This window comes from Styela clava, chromosome 9 (assembly GCF_964204865.1).
Source record: "Styela clava chromosome 9, kaStyClav1.hap1.2, whole genome shotgun sequence".
NCBI classification, from domain to species: Eukaryota; Metazoa; Chordata; class Ascidiacea; order Stolidobranchia; family Styelidae; genus Styela; species Styela clava.
This window is the reverse complement of record NC_135258.1, coordinates 16,974,417-16,996,110: the sequence shown is the minus strand read 5'-3', so window position 1 is coordinate 16,996,110 and position 21,694 is coordinate 16,974,417. Positions and strand designations below refer to the sequence as shown.

At 34.2% G+C, this 21,694-nt stretch overlaps 1 protein-coding gene across 1 annotated transcript; it reads right to left on the bottom strand.

Moving 5' to 3' along the window:
• Window positions 1–3,809: 3,809 nt before the first annotated feature.
• LOC120338836 (N-acetylglucosamine-1-phosphotransferase subunits alpha/beta-like) lies at window positions 3,810–20,411 on the bottom strand. The gene is made up of 19 exons (XM_039406801.2): window positions 20,123–20,411; window positions 19,051–19,475; window positions 18,001–18,260; window positions 17,408–17,582; window positions 16,731–16,842; window positions 16,023–16,163; window positions 14,798–14,963; window positions 14,542–14,657; window positions 13,948–14,097; window positions 12,651–13,600; window positions 12,203–12,321; window positions 11,573–11,762; window positions 11,026–11,175; window positions 10,335–10,413; window positions 9,533–9,657; window positions 8,616–8,727; window positions 6,999–7,214; window positions 6,331–6,467; window positions 3,810–5,641 (listed from the first exon to the last, which is right to left on the bottom strand). The coding sequence occupies exons 1-19, from the start codon at window positions 20,249–20,251 to the stop codon at window positions 5,290–5,292; spliced, it is 4,104 nt and encodes a 1,367-aa protein (XP_039262735.2). The 5' UTR covers window positions 20,252–20,411; the 3' UTR covers window positions 3,810–5,289.
• Between the last annotated feature and the right edge of the window lie 1,283 nt (window positions 20,412–21,694).

Below are 21,694 nucleotides of genomic sequence, written 5' to 3'. Positions count from 1 at the left end.
AAGTGGATAGAGTACATGGCAAAAAGCCTGCTCTTTGTTGGTCCTATTTTTCTGTTTATCAGAATAAAGTTGAAAAAAAAAATGCATTTACTTCTGGCCATGCTTTTTTTTAAATTAAACAAAAGAGTGATGCTGACGATCAACTTCGTGTCCCTTGACCCCAAAAGAATTTTTCCTTTACCATACTTTTGCAAAATTTTGATAACTTTTTGTGTGTTCGGAGAGTTGGCCCTTACAGACCGGTTGACTAATTTTAGGTTATTGCAACTAAACTAAAGCTCTTCAGAAAACCTAATGTCGATTGAGTTTTTGATTTATAAATATTTTCGGAAAACACAATTGAAAGTGGTCTTTGTTGCGGAAATGAGCAAGGAAATCGATAGCTAGTCTGATGTAGAAGAAGACTTTCGCATAGCGCGCGAGAGGTTGCATAACCGCTACAAATAATTTTATTAATTTTGAACAAAGTTTCGCTGTTAAAAACGCACCAAATGGAGATGTTTGAAACAAATAAAAGCTATAGTCTTCTAGCTGAAAATACAAACTTTAATGACTAAAAATTTCAAAGTCAGTCTAGTAAATGTGAAAGGCTTATTTTTTTCATATAGATAAGACAATCGACAAGAGAGCAATGCTCAAATATTTGGTAACGAAGTAGTTCGGTTATGCAATCTGTCACAATACACCACCGGTACCACAATTTTCCCAGACTACCCAGAACCGCCACAAGGTGCGCAATTTTTGATAACGTCATGGCTCATAAAAAAGCAACTCTACCAAGAGCCCACAGGAATTTTTAAAATCAATTCAATCTTCAACCACTAAAAATTTCAAAGCAGTTGGTCAAATAATTGAAGAGAAAAGGGATTTTTTCATAAGATGCGAAGAAGAAAAATACCAACAAGAACATGCTGACAAAACGATCCTGACGCAGTTGGGAGTAACTGCCGCAGCGGCACCCATGGGCACATCCATAGAACGAAGAGCAGTCTGGCTTCCAACGGCGTAACTGCCAAGGGAACCAACCACAAATGCCTCTTAACTCCGCTATCTTGCAGCAGCGATTGCCCGAATTCATCGAGAATCAAATCGGGCCGCGGCATCTCCACTGTTCTGGCGGTGTGCTATCGTTAAGAATGGGCAATATAGAATAATTTACTATTTTATTTTTATACTTATTTAAATGTTGGGAATTTCTGGATTTAGATGTTAAATTGTAAAAACAGGCATTTCCCAGGACAACTTAATTTAAGAATATTACAATATTTTTTCCCTCAAATTGTTCAAAATGTATGTGATCCCTAAATGCTGTATTAAGACTCGCTCTATACACATTAATTGTAAACGGTTGAATACAAAAATATATATTAAATCATTAATGTGCCGAGAGTATTAAGCACATCCGCTGAGAATTAATTAGATGCAGGACCAGCGTGTAGTCACTGCAACCTATGCAGGTAGTGTAAAATATTAAATTTAACCACTATCAATCCAAATCGACTATGGGTCCGCGTTTTTATTTTATGTGTGCGAGACTAGTGAAACAAAGTTACCGTAGTCATGATTTCGTACTTAGTTAATAGGTGATAACATCTAAAGATATTCGTCATATATCTACCCAGACTTGGCCCTACTTAAACTCGGTAAGTTTTTAAAATTTATCGTCGACTAAAATGCCACAGACACTCGATCAAACGTATGTCGATCTTAAAAGATAGGAACGGACTGGTTGACTTGAACAACGAAAAATATGTTATCTTTCGAGTGTGAAAAATAAATGTGACAGTGTAGCGAATGTGCATTGTGTAATATGGATTATAATGTATTTAACCCTTTCATATTAGCATGTGATATTTCACAAAATCCATGTGTTGCCTTTCTCGTTTCTACCAATTTGATGACGTATCGTTTCCGGTTTGCCGAGATGACTCTGAAAAATAGTGCTTTTTGTTCGACTTGTGAGCTGACCGTAATCTTACTGCATTAAGAATTAAGTGTGTACAATTTTATCTGTATTTGGATCGTGCATCTTTTCAATAATATACAACAATTCGACATTCAACATCGTGTGCTTATTATCGTCCGAGGGAATCCAGATTGGAGTCACATTCCATGGTGAACAGTCTTTATCCCCAAGACTTGCATCGCTTCTCCCTATAACAGTCTGTCTTGTTTTACGATATAACTTCTTTTTTGGAAAATGGTGTAGTAAAAGTAACAAAGTTATTCACAAATAATATTGATTCTAAATTATTCGCAAATGATGTCATAACATTTGACTCCTAGATTATAGTTTATATTATTTTTGTTGTGGAAAGCTCGCAGATCGCGAAAACCATTTAATGTAAACTGACGCAAGGCACGTCTGTAAAAATGAAAGTTTGTTGCAAACAGTTTATCGGAATATCATTATACGCTAACTTGATAGTAAAGCGGGAAAACGCAAAAATGGTGCAATAACGACTCTTCGCCATGTGGTGGTTTTCATGGCCGTCTTCTTGTTCTGAATATGCCGAGTGAGATTACCGTGTCTGATGTTTACCGAATTTGCGGGTTCTTTACGAGAAAACGCAAGTATAATTAAACGAGGGAGATTCCCACGCGAAAGAAAACGCTAGTCTTCTATTTATAAATTAGGGCAGGAAATACGAAATTGACGCATGGCGCCGAAGAGACCGAAATCAAATCCTGTTATCGGATCCTGTTGGATTCGGTATTCTATATTGCCCATCTCTGGCTATCGTCATCGCGCCTAGAAGACTTCGCCTAGAAGATTCGACTCGAATCCGAGTCCGGATCCGAATCCCGGCCCATCCCTACTATGTAGTAATATACAGGGTAACCCCCCAAAAAACAGAACCCATAAATCTTCTTAATTGCTTCTACGAAAATAAAGACGATTCATTCAATTTTGTATACACTTGAACTTCTGTTTGTGCGTGATTGTAAAAAGTTTCAGGAATAAAGGACGCTGTGCACACTAGTTATGTTCTCCCCAAATGATGTTCCAACGCACCTCTCAGGGCTGGGCCATGGATGGCAAACCTCTTTCAATGAATGGGTCAAAAACTATATTTTCATTGTGGAAAATAAGACTGTGGGTCATAGATATTTAATAAAGGTTTGCATCAAATGAGAAAGATGCTGTTGCATGCTCTGCTTATAATTCTTGGTTGCTATTGTGGAGTTTTGAGCTGCACTCACGCAGCACTTTTATCACGATTCACGACTAGAAAGATTTCTGGTGCTCGACTTCAGGAAGTTCATTTGCGAAACCACGTGTATACCAATATACTGGAAAACGTTCATAATGATCTGGAAACGAACTTGCTTCGTGTTCCGCGACGAGGAGTCCAGAAATCTGCGAACCCACGCACGGTAATCGGAGGTGCGATGGCAAGCGCATTCCTAACGCTTAGCGCCACACCACCTCTTGTTAGATTGAGCCAAAGTGACTATAAACAGTCAAGTCACTTTGGATTGAGCGAAAGTCGGTTTTATTATCATTTTACCAGTGTAATGTTAGTATGCATTTTGCATTCATTTGTGAGGTAGCGGGTCATTGGTGTGCCATCCCGGTCTTATGCAATGACTTGCATCTGTTCCGCAAAATTGTGAATCTCTGAATCTCTCCTGTAGGCTATAAGGATTTTTCTGGCGCTCAGGTTCTTACTATTTTGTACGTCGTCATGCCTATGTATGTAATTCCATCTATATGGGCAGCAAGAAGTTATTCAAGACTTCCTGCAAGACTATACTTCCTGCAAGACTAAGCATGGGAACTGTTCAACAAATCACAATACAACCAATCTATGTACGCTAATAATAAAGTTTGCTTTATTGCACTAGGAAGTATCAGCACGCCAACATTTGGCACAATGTGATTGAATTGAAAAGTTTAAAATAGATGAATCGAATAAATAATGAAATCAAGTTATAAACAGAAATTGCTTTCTTCGTTACCAAATTTACCTATGAAGGACATTGAAGTACCACCAGATTAACGAAAAATACCTCTGTTGCATATCGTAGGTTGCTGCGCCTTACATTACAACACAGTAAAAAAAGTTAAAACATACTGCAAGTCCTACAGATTTTTAAATGAGCTAATTCTACTGTGTTAAAATACAGAAAGTATTCTCATTGAATAAGCCAACAATAACATTGATCAATGGAAATACCCCCAAGTGAGTTATAGATGTTCGAAATTTAAATATGATGTAATTTTGCAATACAGTACGCTGGTATCACATGCTAATATACGGTTTGAAATGCACCAGAAATACAACACAGTAGAATATTCGTACAATTCAGCAAGGTAGGATACAGTGATTTTTCAAAAAGAATTAAACTTGCAGTGAATATGCAAAGCATTCATTCTTAGCATTCAACTTAATAAAATTTGGCACACCCAGCTTTTCACAGAAGAGCAGGTCCCAGTTTTGAAGTTGCAGGCCATGAAACTAATATAAACATGTTTCTACAGACCGTTTTGATACCAGTTCAGAGTACTATTATGTTTGGCAAAGGTTTAAGTTACTAAATTACAGAATCAAGTCCTAATTTAATGGAGTAGCATAAACTTCTTGCTTCAATGTGAAATTTGAGGCTGGTACAAAAATTATAATATCAATTCCGGTTAGGTTAATATTTTGGCACAGAGTTATAACAAATGAATGTGGATTTTCATGAAGCTACCGTTTCAAAAAAATATAGAGAGAACATCATACCGGCAACAATGTAAAAGAAATGCAATTTTAGAAATATATGAAACAAAGCTTGGTGTTTGTAAAACTAGGACTGTAAATTGAAGGAAATATTTCATAGGACATTCGATTTCTTCCAAGAACTTTGATGCACAAAGTCAACTTGATTTTTTAAAGTTATCGAAAGGGGGCATGCATTCCAACATATCATACTTGTAAACAATACAGTTGTTAACTGCAATAAGGGGAGATAGAATAAAAAAGTATCTGGAATCAAACTGGTAAATATTTTCACTATAGGACTAGTTCCATAGCGGTTCCCCATGATACTAAGCAGTCTTTATTTCTTATTTTCCTCAAATGAGAGATCTACGTTTTTTGCATAAGTGGCTACAATTTTTCAAATAACTGTCATCTCTCCAGCACACCCTGGGTGAAACGAGGATGTTGAACCCAAAAAGGCATGCTCGACCATCACAAAAAAGGCTTTGCAGTACTCTCAATACAGGTTTTTGCAATATTTATGCTGTACCATTGGTTATAAATATTTAATTCGAATATAAATTTAAAATCATGGCACATGTTACACATTACTCATCCTACGTTTTCGTTCATAACTCTGGTTTGAATCAGATAATGAATTTGAAAAAGAAAATATACTAAAATTAGAAATTTTTCGTAAAAATCGATTCTTATTGAGACGCCAGGAACCTGAAACTCTGTCCCATAATATTGATATAACAGTGAAAAATAAAATTATAAGTAATATTAAACGTAACCACGAAGAAATATAATCTCTTCTTTCTTTCCATGCTCTAAGTACATAAATATCTAAAAATCTATTTCTATAATCTGGTGGTAACTCAAACTGTGATTCTGTGGGAAAAAATGTCTCATAGAAGTCTCGCAAAACAGCTTTGACCATTTCAGCATCTCTGAAAGATAAAAAACATGAAGTTAAATATTTAATGTACAAAATGTTTGAGAGGTAAGATTTCTATAAGCAAGAATGCGGTCAAATTACTAACTGCAGTACAGCGGTTGCCTACGAGACCTACATGTCACAAGGTGGTACAACAATAAGGAATAGAAAGCTAACCATATAAGAATTTGGAAAAAAAGTAAGTCTTGTTTCAAATACTGAGAATTTGAAAATGATTGGTTCATCAGTAGAGGAATAACAATTTAGCAAAACAATCAGTAGACAGTAGACACAATTAATGTCCCAACAATTATGAATGAGGAGTCTTTTAATAATAAGTTTTCTTTACCAGACAGATTTTATCACTTTGCTATATATAGGTAATAACTTCTTATCAATGCGGCAATCGGGACAATATTACAAAAAAATAATTTCATATTCAGATATTACAGAATCAGAAAATATAGCACTGAAACAACACCATGGTCGGTGGATAAAATTGATATAACTGCATCATCTACACCAGGGGTATGCCCCACTCCTATTACTTGATATAGTCACACAAATTGGATATCCTGTATTTGTATCCTGATTCATTTAATAAATGTGCATATTCCCAATCATATATATGGCTTTCTGAGCCTTATTAACTGCACCCACCAGGTTATATATTACCGGAGAAGAATCATTTTCTAGACTTACTTAGTATTATGATGATTAATATTATCATTGAGACAAATAAATTTTTTAGGATTTTTCCTGATATCATCGAGTTGTCCTACAACAGTCGATACATTGCTACGAATCATTTTAAATGTGATTTCATCTTCATCCATAACCTGGAATAATCAGAACAATCAAACATGGATTATGTACAGTGAACCATAAACTTCAATACGACAAAGATTTTTCAAAGAAAATCTAGACCAATCAAATGCATGGAGCTTCAACTGAAACAATATATTAAATCCATTTGCATTTTGTGTCAAGTTTGAAATATGAGTTTTGTTTTATGCTGGGGGAAAGAAAAACAAATGGTAATGCTTAGATATTTGACAAACCTCTTCCTATTATCTATTATCAAATGACACGTATTGAAAATTTAATTGTATCAATACAGGCCCTTGAACAACTGAAGAAGTCGTAACCAACCAAGGGTTATGTCTACCATTCCAAAACTCAAGTATGCCAAAAATATAGGTCACTGGTTGCATTGAGCAATGTTCAAAGTGAAATTTCCATAAAAAACGTCATATTATAAACACATTCGCATTAATCGATATCTGTCAATAAATAAGTACCAATCACAATTCATCCAGAAAACCAAGATATGAACACATAAGCCTTATTTTCAATTTACTCTATCATACCTGGTGTTTATATTTTGGTTTTGCTCCATAAGAACTGTTGATCATTTGCATCAAAAATGGGCAATTTAGAACAAGATGTTCAGTAACAAAAGGCATTTCTTTATCATAATAATGCTCTGTGACTGCCCACGGCTCCAACGATTCCGTAGGTTGGTTCATCTCTGATAACTTGGGTTTGTCTTCTTCTATATCTTTGTCGTCGGTTTGATTCCCTTCCTTCAGAAAAACATGAATGGAAAAATAATTTTTTAGATGTTCCGCATATTTTCACTTCAAATAAGGAAAATTAGCCATTGATACGTAAGGAGATACTATTTTGAGAGAGTCTAAGTCCAGTTTGACAACCCTACACAAATTATCATACCTTGGGTAAGGGTGTTATGCATAGAGGAGATTAAAACAAGATCTATAATCTTTAAAAGCAAAATATCAAATCGATAGCTCTTTGTATATAGGTGATCATGACCAAAAATTACGGAAATATTTTGAAATAAAATAATTCCATACAACAAAATAGCCTACACATACATTGTGGTCGGTCAACGCGTAGTCCACATAAATTCTGTCACTATCATGATTAGACGTAAACAATATGTACCAATTAATATATGATTCAATTTTGAGATTGATTGTTATAACCAAATGATTATTTAAAACACTACATTGTCCTGGATAACACTTTCTTGCACAAAATTGACCATTTCGATAGAAAAAACACTCATCAATAAAAATAGTAGCATGATAGTTACCGTATATACTCGTCGATAGGTCGCGCCACCGTATAGGCCGCACTATTAATTTTGTGTTCAAAAAGTTTAATTCAGAGTTGACTCGCACATAAGTCGCACTGAAAATCTAGGGACTTAGAAGGCCTTTTCCCTAGCTTTTTTGCATAGATAACTTCCCATTTTTTTTTCTTTTTGTAGGGCTTAAAATCAAAATATGTTTATCGACACCTGTGATAATGAGTGCATGTACGCAAGCGCAGACCATATGATCAAAATATGTTTATCGACACCTGTGATAATAAGTGCATGTACGCAAGCGCAGACCATACGACTCATGAATAACCAACTCGCTGTTCCGACTTGGTGGCGATTTGCACTATGTCGAGCGGATTGGTCGCACCTATATTTTTTTTTTAAATATAAGAAAAAAATTGCGACCTATCTGCGAGTATATACAGTATTTGGAAAATATATTCACTGACTTGCAGTCCATACAAAAAAGAGAAATTTTGTCTGCAGGGTGGCCCAATAAAACATAACAGATAAATTACTAATTACTCTATGAAAATGAAGAAAATTTATTTAACACTTGAAATTTTCTTTGTGTATGATTATACCCATAAGTTTAGAAATCTAAGATGCTTTGCACAAAAGTTATGTTCTCTCACCATGTAGTTGTTCCTAATAAGTAAGATAATTAATTCTTTAAAATTAATTCAAATATGTGCATATCATATACGGTAAATTCAGCTGAAAAATACTTGACATATTGTAAGTGTCACAAATGAGATGGCTTGAAGCTCATGTGTGCTTGTATGTGTGACATAGATTTTCACGGTATCAAACAAAAAAACTAATTAGTAATAACAGGGAAATGGTACCACCCTACCTTTATTCTCTGAGGTCCATACAGCTTCCAAGCACATGATATAATATTCTTTTCTAAGTTTGTTAATTCTTGCAATGTTAAAGGTAGATTATGTGTTCTTGTTGCTAGTGTTCTGTATTAGAGGCAAAAACTGATTTGAGAGTATATAGATATCTGTGGGCTTGGTGGCCGAGTGGTTAAGGGTTATAGACCATGGGTTCTCAAACCAGGGGTCACGACCCCAAATTGGGTCAGAGTGATAAGTAGGTAGGGTTGCAAACAGGTCGTGGGGTCGCTGAGGTATGTTAGAGGATGGATGTACAATACCAAAACATTTAAGATTTGACAAACCATGTTAAATTTAGCAGTTTGTACCATGGCTTACTGTAAAACAGGCCCATAGGCATCGCTCTATGCTTATGCTATAGAAAATGCAGGTGCTTATTGTGACATCACTGTTTGGTTTTAGCTTATTTTACTTAATACCACCACATGACCAAACTCAAAAGTCCAGTGAAAGAAGCTCTACTAAAGTTTCAAGAAAAAAATATATAAAACAGAAAGATGTTTTACTATTTTATTTTTAGAACTCTTAATTTTCAGTAGGCAATAAAAAATATATATTTTAAGGCATTCATTCTCATTGAATATTTACATCTTTCAATGTTATCATAAAGCATTCACCATAAGTCAGTGAAAAAAGCAGTTTCAGGATCCATCCAGAAGGTTACAAAATGGCAAAAAATTAGTTTGAGGTGCGAGATCGTGCAACATATTCGTGTAAGCCTGTATATTTGCATGTAAATTCCTTCCCAAAGAGCACAAAGATACCATGGAAGGCACCTGTTACTTTATCCAGATCTAATTATAAATCAGGTACAGGAGATGATAATTAGAAAATTAACAAGAACTACTGTACGTTAAAGTCAAGTTATTACCTTATCTCCCTATCAGACAATACTTTAGAACCATCAGTGTCGAGAGAAAGGAAAACCTTGGTGAAGTTAAGTGGCTCTTTCACACTCATCAAGTAGTAATTGTATGAAAAAGCAAATTGCATATCCTGTGACAAGTAGACAATTGAAAATAGACAATTCATTGGTACATATTTGAATATAATGCTGGTTATTATATTAGGTCATTATATTAATAGTCTCGATATAAATTCACCTTCTGTGATTGGTGCATCATGCTAAGCTTTAGAAATTTACTTGTCATCACACCTATGATATTACCTTGAGTTTGTTGGCAGATTCGAATCACATGGGGTTAATTATGTGCAAGGATTACTTGACCTCGCTGGCTAAAGGTGGTTCAGTTACAGCTTTCTTCACCACCAAGTCTATGCATCTGAGACGAATCACTGCTTAATTAATACCATACCTGTCATGGACTGGTAACCGGACAAGAGGCTGTGGTATATGATTAAGTCATCTTAGCAACTTTACGAGGATAAATGTGAAATCCTATCCTAAAAGTAAGCATGACTAATAGGTACCAACTTTTTAACATTGATATGAGCTAAATTATGATATTTTTATGAGAAAGAAGAAACAGACTTTGTCCAAAAACTCGAAAAAAATTGACATTTATATAATATATAATCATAATTATACTACAATACAACTGTATTTATACCAAAGAGTTACCGTAACTTGTCAAAAAAATTTCAAGTAATAGATGGCAAACATCAGAAAAACAATTCACAATCTATATCAAAGTAACAGAAATGCCACTCACTTCAGAATGTCGAAGTTTATGTGAGGAAGTGATATCATATTCCTTTGTATATTTTTCTTGTAATTCGAACATGATGTCTCTATGAATAATAAAATAATTGAAACTTTAAGGTTGTGTTTCTGAAAAGGGAAGTAATTCCTCCACAGAGTGGAATTGGCTGTTTTCAGGAGGAAATACATAAATGTGCATTTCTAAGTTTTTCTAATATTGATTAGTTTAGTATTACTGTGATACATATTATGGACACATAAATATTCAAACAGCACAAGAGCCGCATTATGTCACGAGTAAACACAAGCTAAGAATCTTCTTATTGAGAGATTGAACAAATAACAGTTATTTTCGGACAAGTGATCATTTTTAATGGTTAAGATGACGGTCTGAGCGGTGGACTATGTTGACCTTATAATTGACCTCTATTATTCAAAACACCATGTCCACCACCTCACTCAGAATCTTATAAATTGGATATGCAATGCAAAAACTGGAAGATATCGGTCCTTCGAAAATAGTACCATATGAGTGATTACTTGTACATTGCCACAGGGAAACCATGAACAGATCTTCAATAAAATTCAACTATATTTGCCTATAACTTGAGCCGTTAAGACACTCCAAAATTAGTGCCTATTTGGGATTTCAAATGTGGCCATCCCAGAAAGAGTACCATATCCGTGTTTAATAACCTTACCTGTCAACAAAGTGAGGCATATGTGCTGGTACTTTACGCTGAGTAAAACCAAAATCTCTGTTGTAAATATTACTGACGTATCTTAAGGAATCCGCAAATGCATCTAAGGGTTTTCTTCTACCAATTCTTAAAGAATCGTCAATTTTGAATCTGCAGATAGGATAAAAAGGACAGGAATATAAAATATACCCATCTCCTTAAATTTACAAATTAGCTCACAATGTCAGATAGATATATTGATGTAGATTTGTGTTTCAAGAATATTTATTTCATTTTTCTGACAGCTTCTGATCTTGTAAGATGCACCATGCACAAGCGGTAGTGCGATGAACTGTCAATGAAAAACACATTGAGCTTCAACTGTAATTTTAATAATAAATCTCATTTCAATGGTTTCAATCCGAAAAGGCTAAACTTGAAAATGCCGTTTTCATTTTTATTTGAAATTAGATCTTGAAAATTGCCCCAGACGGCCAGACCTATAAGAAATTTTAAGGGAGGGTGTTATGAGGGTGTGGGTATCTCTACCAATCATTAATCATAATACTCATTCATCAATCTTCTTTTTCTCTCTCTCTCCTCCACCTTCTTCATATCAAGGTCAAATATTCTCTCCTTTTCCCAGGGTAAAAATCCTGTTTTCTTTGGTTGGTGATGCAAAACTCTCTCCAGAGTTTCATTCAGTAATAATTGTTGTTCTTCATACCACAGGAGCTTTCTTCCAGCAAATGCATGTTCTAGAATAGGTGTGAATGAAAAAATGGGGAAAAGATAAACTGAGATTAGAGATGGATTTATCGCCATGATACTAAAAACCATGATATAAGAGCTTAACCATTTTTAAAAAAACTTTAGACTTTGGATTATACACATTTGACTTTAAACTTTTAAATAGTAGGATATGGCATTTAAACTGCAGGTCTTTTCTCCTGGTCTACTTCCTACTTCATATCTGAATTACGGTCATTGCCACCAGGATACTCAAACAAGATAGTTTCAAAATATTAAGTAAGAATGAAATGATCTCTTTTCACAAAATAGCAAGTATATTTGTGAGCTTTTGTTAGATTCTAATCTAACTTCTTCAGGCAAAACAAGATAATGCAAGGCAAAATTTTAGAAAACTAAATAAGACCAGATTCAAACGAAGTGTCACATTTACATCCTTAGCCCATACCTGATTCATTGAAAGTGGAATTGTTCCTAGACTTCTTCAAGTCCGGAGAATTCTTGATGATTCTATAAAACGGATTCTTCAACATGGATTCATTGAGAGCTTCATGATTCGGTGGCTTCCTGTAAAATAAATTGACATTTGACAAGTTACAAATGAACAAAATGTTGATATCAATGATTCAGTGCTATGTACAAACAAGCTGTACCTTGTAAAACCAACACACAGTGAATGTTATTTATGTAATGTTCATGAAGGCACTGCACATAAAAACAGGGGTGTGCAACATCTTTTGTCGGCCCATATAACCAACTTTAGACATCTAGCTGGCCACAGGCCATGTACTCAACAATTTAATAAAGCTCACAATGCGGAATTTTATTCATTTAACATTCATTTAGTGGGACTTCTTGCATTGTTTATTAACATCAGCTTTAACACAGCTACTAACCTTAAAGATTCATGATGTGCCTCTACAGGATCAAGTTTTTCTTCTTGACCAGTGTCGCCTTTATTATGTTGATGACCAGCTTCAGAAAAATCATTCGTTTGGTTTTCTCTATTATCTACTAATTTATCACTATCTTTCGAATCCAATTCTTTTTTCTCGTTAGCATGACTATCTGGAATTTCAGAATTTGTATTCTCTTTCGGAAGAAGCTTATTCTGTTGACTATCAGTAACTTTATTCTTTTCTTTACTTTCTTCAAAATCTAAAGCAACTCCCATATTTTTGCTTCTTTGTAAACCTAATTTTGCTGCATTCATTTCTTTAAGAATAGAATCTTGTGATATTTTCTCGTTCATATCGAGTGCTGCTTGTTTTAAAACATCAAGAAATGGTGACAACAAGACAGATTTTTGTTTTCTGTATCCTTTTTCAGTGATGTAATTGCTTTGAAAAGCTTCTTCCAGTTTTTGATACTGATTTGCAACATTTTCAGGCAAGACGCTAGTGTCAATAAATTCCGGTAAATCTACTGATTTTGGGATCATTTTTTCGTGATGAAATACACGAGGCTTTTTTTTATCTTCCGGAAAAGTGATTATATCGGAAAAATCATCGTTTATTACCGAGTTAGTTTTGTTAACAACAATGTCGTCAACTTTTTCTGAAACGTCATCGGGATCTTCTTCATGTATACTCGATAAATTAAAAGTTACGTTTTTCGAAGGATATGCAGTGACGTTAAAGAACACACATATCATAGTTCTATTTGAAGTCTCATCTCCTTTAGAATTTTTTGGATGCAATGATTCACCAGTCAAAATGAATCTGATATTGGATTCATTTCCGTCTGATTTATATATTAAAGTAGTGACGTTAAATTTGTTCGACACAGCAGCAGTACGAATTGACTTGTCTTTATCGTATTCCGCTTTTGTAATTTTTCTAAAGTGCTGAAAATTATAGAAGAGGATTATATTCCAGAAGTTATAAAATTAAAACAGACACAAACATAGAATTTTTTTTAACATAATTGATAATAAAATAAAAGGTTTAGCATTGATAATCAAAACAGCTTTTAATACTTTCTTGAATATTTTCAATGATAAAATTCAACCTAAATTAAGATTTCATGGTCATAAATAAATCTTGTTAATAATTAAAATTTTTAGCATTATCAGAATTCTTAAACATGTAAATAATCCTGCTCTTTTGAATTTCAATGAAATGACAGAAAAAATCCCTAGAAACTACTTTCCAGCTTCCACTTTAAACTTTCAAAGTCTAATAGGTTTCCTACCTTTGAAAAGTCGATGTATGCACTTTTAGCACCGTGCGGTACTTTGTATATCGTGCCATTCTCCATTCGAAACTTGATTTTATAGATTTTGTTAAAATTACTTTTCCCACAATCTGCTGCATCAAATCCACATTCCAGTTTGTTGCACGACTGTAATAAAATAAAACTATGGGTATCGTAATAGCCAAATTGAAAATAAGAATAAAAGTTTTTGGGGGAATAAATACCAATGACGAATGTTTTGGGGAAGGGATTTACATATTTATCCAGAGGGAGAAGGAAGCTGATAAAATAACTTAATAATATATGTAAATACTGTAGTTAGCCAGGTATTTTTTTAAATGGATTGACTTGATGGTGGAGGAAGCCGTAACCGTCCATCGGTTACATGAACCACCCCGCGGCAGGTCCAGGCATCCTCTCACAAATATTTAATCCCGAAGGATAAAGAGGTGTGATGGCAAGAGTATCCCTAACACTTAGCATGATGTCCCAATCACCTTGCCTGGCACTGTATGTTGGCATCCCAGATTAAAGCCTGTCATAGGAAAGAATGTTCACTTTTTTACTCTATGCCTTTAAAAGAGGATTTACCTGATCACAAAATTTATCTGCAAGCCATGTATCTGCACATCCTGGATAACAGTAAGATGATGTACTGAAACTATATCCTCCATGAGACATCCCAACACCAGCTCTAACATTGTTACCTGTGAAAATTAAAATTAGAAAAAAAAATCATATTTATGGTATTAGCTTAGGTACTGGTAAGATGCACATGCAAATTTTCTAAGGGTTAAACGTCGGGGAGAATAAGTGAACCATTTCACACATAATAGTTGATCCTTACCGATGCAATCTCCACCATCATAGCTGCAATCTGAAACATTGCAAGCGGAGTCACAGAAACCATCCTTTATCCAGGTCGGAGCACAACCATCTGCACAGTTTGGAACTGGCCATGTTAGATACACTTTTTGTCCAAAGGAGTGAGTATAAAAATCATCTGGCCATACCTGAATCAAATATAACAGAAACATGATTTCATTTTTTGCATTGATTTTCTGACACAAAATCAAAGACTAATTTTTGATAATAAATATATTGTTAAGATGAGGATGAAGGTACAGATAAATTACTAAATTTGTAATTCGCTGGCGCATTTCCTTTTCACCCGAATTGAATAATGAATACAATGTATACATAATATCTGAAGAATTATTTCTTTAAATCAAGGCTGTGGAATCGGAGAATATTTACACCAGGTTCCGACTCAAGTCTAACAATTCCAAAATGAGACGCTGGGCTAATGAAAATTTGGTGCTCCCGAAGTATGCGAACCAAGATGGCGGACATCGGAACGTAACATGGGTAAAAGGTTAGGGTTAGGCGGTAATTTTTTTCCAATTTTCCTTATTTTAGTCCTATTATCAGTTCGAAGACTAGCCAAAAGCCTCCCGTAGTATTTATACCTAAAATTATGGCCTAACCCTAACCTAGTACACATATTACATTCCGATGTCTGCCATCTTGGTTCGCATACTTCGGGAGCCCCGAAAATTTTTCTCTCGGTCCCTCGGTTGAAGGAAATTTTGACGACAATAATATTTTGATAACAAAACTTTGGAGTATGCAAGTCTTCCTCAATTGCCAGTTGAGAATGTTTAGTCAAGTTAATGCTTTTGTAGTCCAACTGCGACTTTAACTCCACAGACCTAGTTTTAACTAACAACATATTTAATGGAGATTAAAAAACTGAAAATGAGATGCTTATAAAGGAATTGAAATACAAAGTAATGACAAACCTTTTTTAAGAAATGGGTCATTTATTATATTTTCTCATAAGAGAATAATGTGGGTCATAGATTTAATCAATGTTTGCTTCAAGGAGATACTTGCTGTTGCATCTTTTCTGTAAATCTTGTAATCATCGGTTGGCATGGATGTGTATGTTTGAGATTTACACATGTAGCACTTGTTATATCGAAAGAAGGTGACATCCGTGCTAGCAGTTTGCTATCCCTGCCCTAAAATATCTGCTTTGTTTTCCAATCCTCTACCAAAAATAAACTTACCTGTCTTCCAAACATAACATCGTCATTCATATATATAAATTTTTTTGCAAGTCCAGGAATACGATGAATATGAGATTCAATTGCGGGGGAACTAAACGTTGGAAGATGAGTTTTGTTGACAAATATATCCTCGTGGGTTACCTGTTTACCATAAATTCAGGTTATTATAGACTATGAGATTTATAACTGTTAGTCTGTTAACTGTTATACTTTTTTTTACAAGTAAATGTGCTCAAAGCAAGGCTACATGCACTCACTCAAAAATATGACAGATTGATCTGTGAGTGAAGTTGTGGGCAACCACTAAAGTGTCAAGAGCTACTAAGACTAAATCGTATTAAAGAATGGTTAGCACTTAGCATGATGCATCATACCGCCAAGCCGAATTTGAGTAGTTGTCTGCAACCTTTCTCAGTATAAGTATCCTTATTTATGGATAAGAATGAATGGAACAAATTCAAAAAATTGAATGATTATTAAACAACACTTGTTTCCTGTTTGCTGTTACATGGTCAGAAACATGCATTTGAACTAGAAATGTCTGTTTAATTTATTCTGATGGGAGTGTTAAATGGAAGTATTTCAAAAAATTCGAATTACTGCTTCTACAATGTTTTATTCTTTACTCACAAATGATGATTCATGTAATTTTGTAATCCTACAATAAAAATCTTAACAATGACAATTAATAGCCTATAACAAACTCACTATTATTATCCTTGGATTATCCATGTTCAACCAATAAGGAATTTGTCCATTTGTGACAATAAAAACTTTTCGAATCCATGGAGCAAATTTTTCAACAGATCTCAATGAATACCTGAAAGTAATTAAGACATTATTCTTTTGAAATTGTTAATATTTTAACTTTTTAAATTCAGATTTTCGTATGTTTTTGCATATGAGGCATTCAGACATAAAAAGCTACCAATGTTTGAGTAGTTTGAGTAATAGAAATAGAGATGTACAAACACACATTGTGGATCCGCAGCTCTTTTGAAAATGACAGAACATTGAAAAGTTTAAATTACCTGCTGTACCTGTCTAGAAAAATGATAAATGGTTATTAATAATTAGTGGTACTAATAACTGGGGTAGTTTTATGCACAAGGACAATATATTTATCAATAAATGTTCAAATGCTGCAATGTTAAGAGAACGTATCCTATGACAAAAGAAATAATCCTAGGATGATTTTTGAACAAAATGATAATTTTGAACCACTTAATAAGAAACAAGAAAGTCCAAAACAAAAACAAAAATGAACAAAATTAATAGCAAACTTCAGCAAAAATCAGCAGAAAATAACCAAAACACCTCGGCCTTGAAAGTAAAACTAGCTACTACTCTCATACGCCATTTTATATTCAACAGAAAAAACCAACCTCAATTCTTCATTGTCTTCGAAGCGACTACGAGCCATATCATCTTGTGTTGGTGCTTCCTCAACATGCACTAGCATATAAGCTGCTGAAATTTTTACGGTAGATTCACCAATCCCAAAAAATGGAAGTGTTGTGTTACTTTTAGGATCCAGAATGGTAGCAGTCTTCTTTGCATCTAGAAATATGAATATGTTGTATATTACAAACTGTTTAAAAAAAAATATCGATTATTGAGTTTAATGCGAGGCATTCAAAATTGATAATTACGGTAATAGATAGATAATAAATATTTGAATGATAAATTTTGTTCTTATAATATATAAAAAGGTCTTCTTAGATGGCTTTGTTTGACTGTCTAACCTCAGATGGAACTGTTTTCATGACTCTTTTATATGCTTTTTGCTCAAAACAAGGCTCTATATAGGCTTCCACTACTATGTAACAACCCACATTATTTTTGAAAGACCTCAATTTTTGCAGTTCAGCAAAGATTACCCAGTTTATTGCATCCTATGGGACTTGAACTCGAGATTTTTAAACTGCCATGCCAACATAGGTATCTACAGGTATGTATAAAAGCAATGTAAAATCACCATTTGTCCAAACTAATGCAAGATGTTCTGCTCCTGCTATATATATCCATTCTGATATTTGCTTTAAATATTCTGGAAATTTTTCCTTCAATTCATCAGAGTTCATTTTATCAGGAATCCCTTTTAATACTAAAGCATTACGAAGTTGAGAAGAACTTGAAGCATCAGATGCTGTTGTTATATATGAAGGTTGGAAAGTTCTATTTTGTAATTCTGTTAATGAGGTCAATGCTGATTTTACTTTCTCTTTGTCTTCGAACCTTAGAAAAAAAATTTGGTTTAATAATATATAATTATACTGATAACGATATTATCTGGAATTCGTTAAAATGAGTACTGATATTTAGCAGCATGAAAATATTAACTGTTATAACGGTGTTTGCATTACAGATTACATAACTCCAGTTCAAATACCATGCCCCTACCTCCAGACTTCACTCAATGTTTAGTATATTTGTTAGTAAGATCCTGGTTCTTTTATATAAAAGCAGTTTCAGTGGATGCTTGTATAGAGCCTTATTCGAAGGGAAAATCATGAAAGTGTCATTTAAATAAGATTTTATAACCATAGTTCAAATATCTTGACACTTGAAAATACTTCGCAAATCATGAATTTGAATATTTTAAACAATTTTCCTCAAATTTTTAGTAGAAGAGTTTAAATTTCTTAATTTTTACTCATTCAATCCCGTTGGCAAAAATAATAAGTATTTTCACATGAATGATTTAAAAAATCCACTCTAAGCAAGGCTCCACACAAGCAGTCATCAATTTATTGGGAGCCAGGAATGATACTTCCCAGTTTACCAACAACTCAATTATTATTCTACCTTACATGGGTTGAAGGAGTGGGTATATGGTTCGAAATTTTGAATAAAATATATTTCACCCTTTATAATAAGGTAAATTCATCAGATTCTTTCTTAATATACCAATATAATTCTACCATTGGCACTTCATATCTTGGTAAATATTTCAAGTATCAAATCAAGAACAGCTTAAATTTACAGCCTAGTTGTTTATGTAATGTAAAGACAACAAATTAAATACCTGAGAATTGTAACATTTGTTGCTTTTGTTTCTGAGATAAATCCTTTTGTTACTTCTACATTTCCAATCCATTTGAGATCTGACAGACCTACCCATTTTTCCTTCGCCTCAGTAACAGTTAGTTGTTCCCCCAGCATAGGGTTTGTAATCAGACAAGGCAATAAAAAACAATCTTTATGTAAACATTGAGAAAATTTTGGATCGGGAAGTGAGGTAGTATTGAGGGTCATAGTCCCAGAGTTTAAACTTGCTTTTAAAGCACTCAGCTGACTGAGTAGAATTGGGTCAGATCCATTGACCCATGTGTATACAACGTCTATTGGTATTGGGGCAGCCAACATAGCTTGATATGATCTTCCTGCTATGTTGTCATGATAAAGACTGAAAACTGAATCATATTGAGTTTGGCTCCATTCCAGCATCTCCTGCCAAAGAAAATAAATGGTAAGAAATGATAGTAATGCATAAATATATGTCAATATGCAATAGTGTATAATAGCTTATATATACCGATATACCAGGTTACTAAAACTCAGGAAAATCTTTGAAACTAATCTCTAAGTCAAGTGCCAAATCAAGAAATAACATTTAAGGCATGAAAACCACCACACAAAGTATAAAGAATTATTGTCCGATTGACCAAAGAAGATTCTGAAAATAGTAGTACTTTTACTATTAAAACACAAGTTAATTTGTTTGTTTATAAATATATATTGGTGCCCACAATTGTCAGATTGAGCTAGGCTATTGCTGTATTGCTGTATTGTGATTTAGGCAACTCAAGTAGGTAAATTTTGATTTCAATCTGGAATGCAAAATAAAAAAGCAAGATAAAGCAGTACTGCCACTTCCAGACTTCTGTGAAAAGATAGACAGATAGAAGGTTGACCATATTCTGTTCATATTCCAGTATTCACATATATCTAACTGTATAAGTTAGAACCAGAGAACCGTAGTACAGTAGTAGGTGAACTAACTACAGAACTACAAGCTTTACTATATAGATTAGAGAATGTGTAAACACTTAGGCTATAGCCTATGCTTTTATTCTATTCATATGTTGTCGACTTACCTCGCCGAATTGAAACATAGAATACAAAACAAGAACAATTCCAGCAAATGCAAAATAGATTCCATATTGATGAGAGAGGCATGTGTAAGTATGCCTTTGCAGAAGTTTAAAAAATATTTCCTTTCTCATTGTTAATGCTATAATGACGTTAACCTGGTAAATGTATATCACACATGACACATGAAAAACCTCATGACCCCCTAGTTGCAACCCCACACGATGCACGCCCTGTAAATACCGACAACTACCACATTAGAACTTACATCAAAAAGTTGCACCTAAAATGCCTATAAAAACGCACTCCATACACAACTTCCAAAAAACTCGTGATACCAACGTACTTTGTGATTGCCTTTGCGGTATTGGAAATTATGAGTATTATTGAATAATGAACCAAAATGTGGAAATGCTGTCCGTATCTACACAATTTGATCCATTTCTTGTCTTTGGATCCCCTTGTTCAAACGTTAGAACATTGTACCAATGAGCATGTATATATATGCTCATTGATCGTACTAAGCTTACAAAATCGACGGGATTTCGGGACTAAGTTTGAAATTTCGAAATATGGATTTTTGGGATTTTTATTTACCAACCCGTTTTTTTTTGTAATAGTAAATTTAAAAAGTGGTCACGTGAGCTGAAAATACGAAAAGTGCACACATTTATTAGTTGTTACATTGATGCGTAAACTCCAGACTATTTTAGTAGGCGCTATGATTTTATATGCAAGATCTCTAGGATTTTATTTCTAGGAGCTCTAAATACCTCGTATTAAGTAAAAAATGCTCCCTTCGTTCAAAGAACATACATCTATGTCTCAACGTAAGCCGTTCATCGGCTGGCATCGGCATCGGATCGTGTGGGTTGCCAAACTAATGAATGTATGATTTTCTTTAAAATTGTCGGGTTTTCGTATAAATAGTCCGTTTTATTTGCCGTTCATTTTACTTTTCACAATGTTCTCGACACTTTCGTTTCAAATAGTCTGAATATTCAGAATTCTTCATTGTCTCTGCTTTATATTGTTTTAATGAATAACAATTATTTTTGACAAGGTGTTGTGGTGTTGAAACAGAAAAAATTAATGAATGTGCTCGCAATCTCACGTAAGTAATACAAACAGCGACGAAGTTCACGTAAAAACGTAAATATAATACATTCCTAAATTTTAGAGGCAGAAGAAGAAAAGCGGCCTGAACATGCCGCCCAATCATCAGTATGTTGAGCACAATTAGTTGTTTCAGATGCATCATCTTGGGTGCAGGAGGGCGTCACAACGACCTGCGAACGATACCCTTTTCCTCTTATGAAACTTTTATTCTTTTGTACAGTATGAAAAAAAATATATCATTTGACCCGAAATATCCTTCAATCGTATATAGAATTATTATGTATGACTCCACAAATTTTAAACATTGAAGGGGTATTATCCTCTGTGCTTCTATCTCATACGTCGTACCATTGTAGATGGTTTTTATTTATTTAGGAAATCGGTCATATTTTGAGTATGCAATGCAAGCGATTACACATAGCTTACTTCTCGTGTAGCTGCAGATTGAACGATGCACT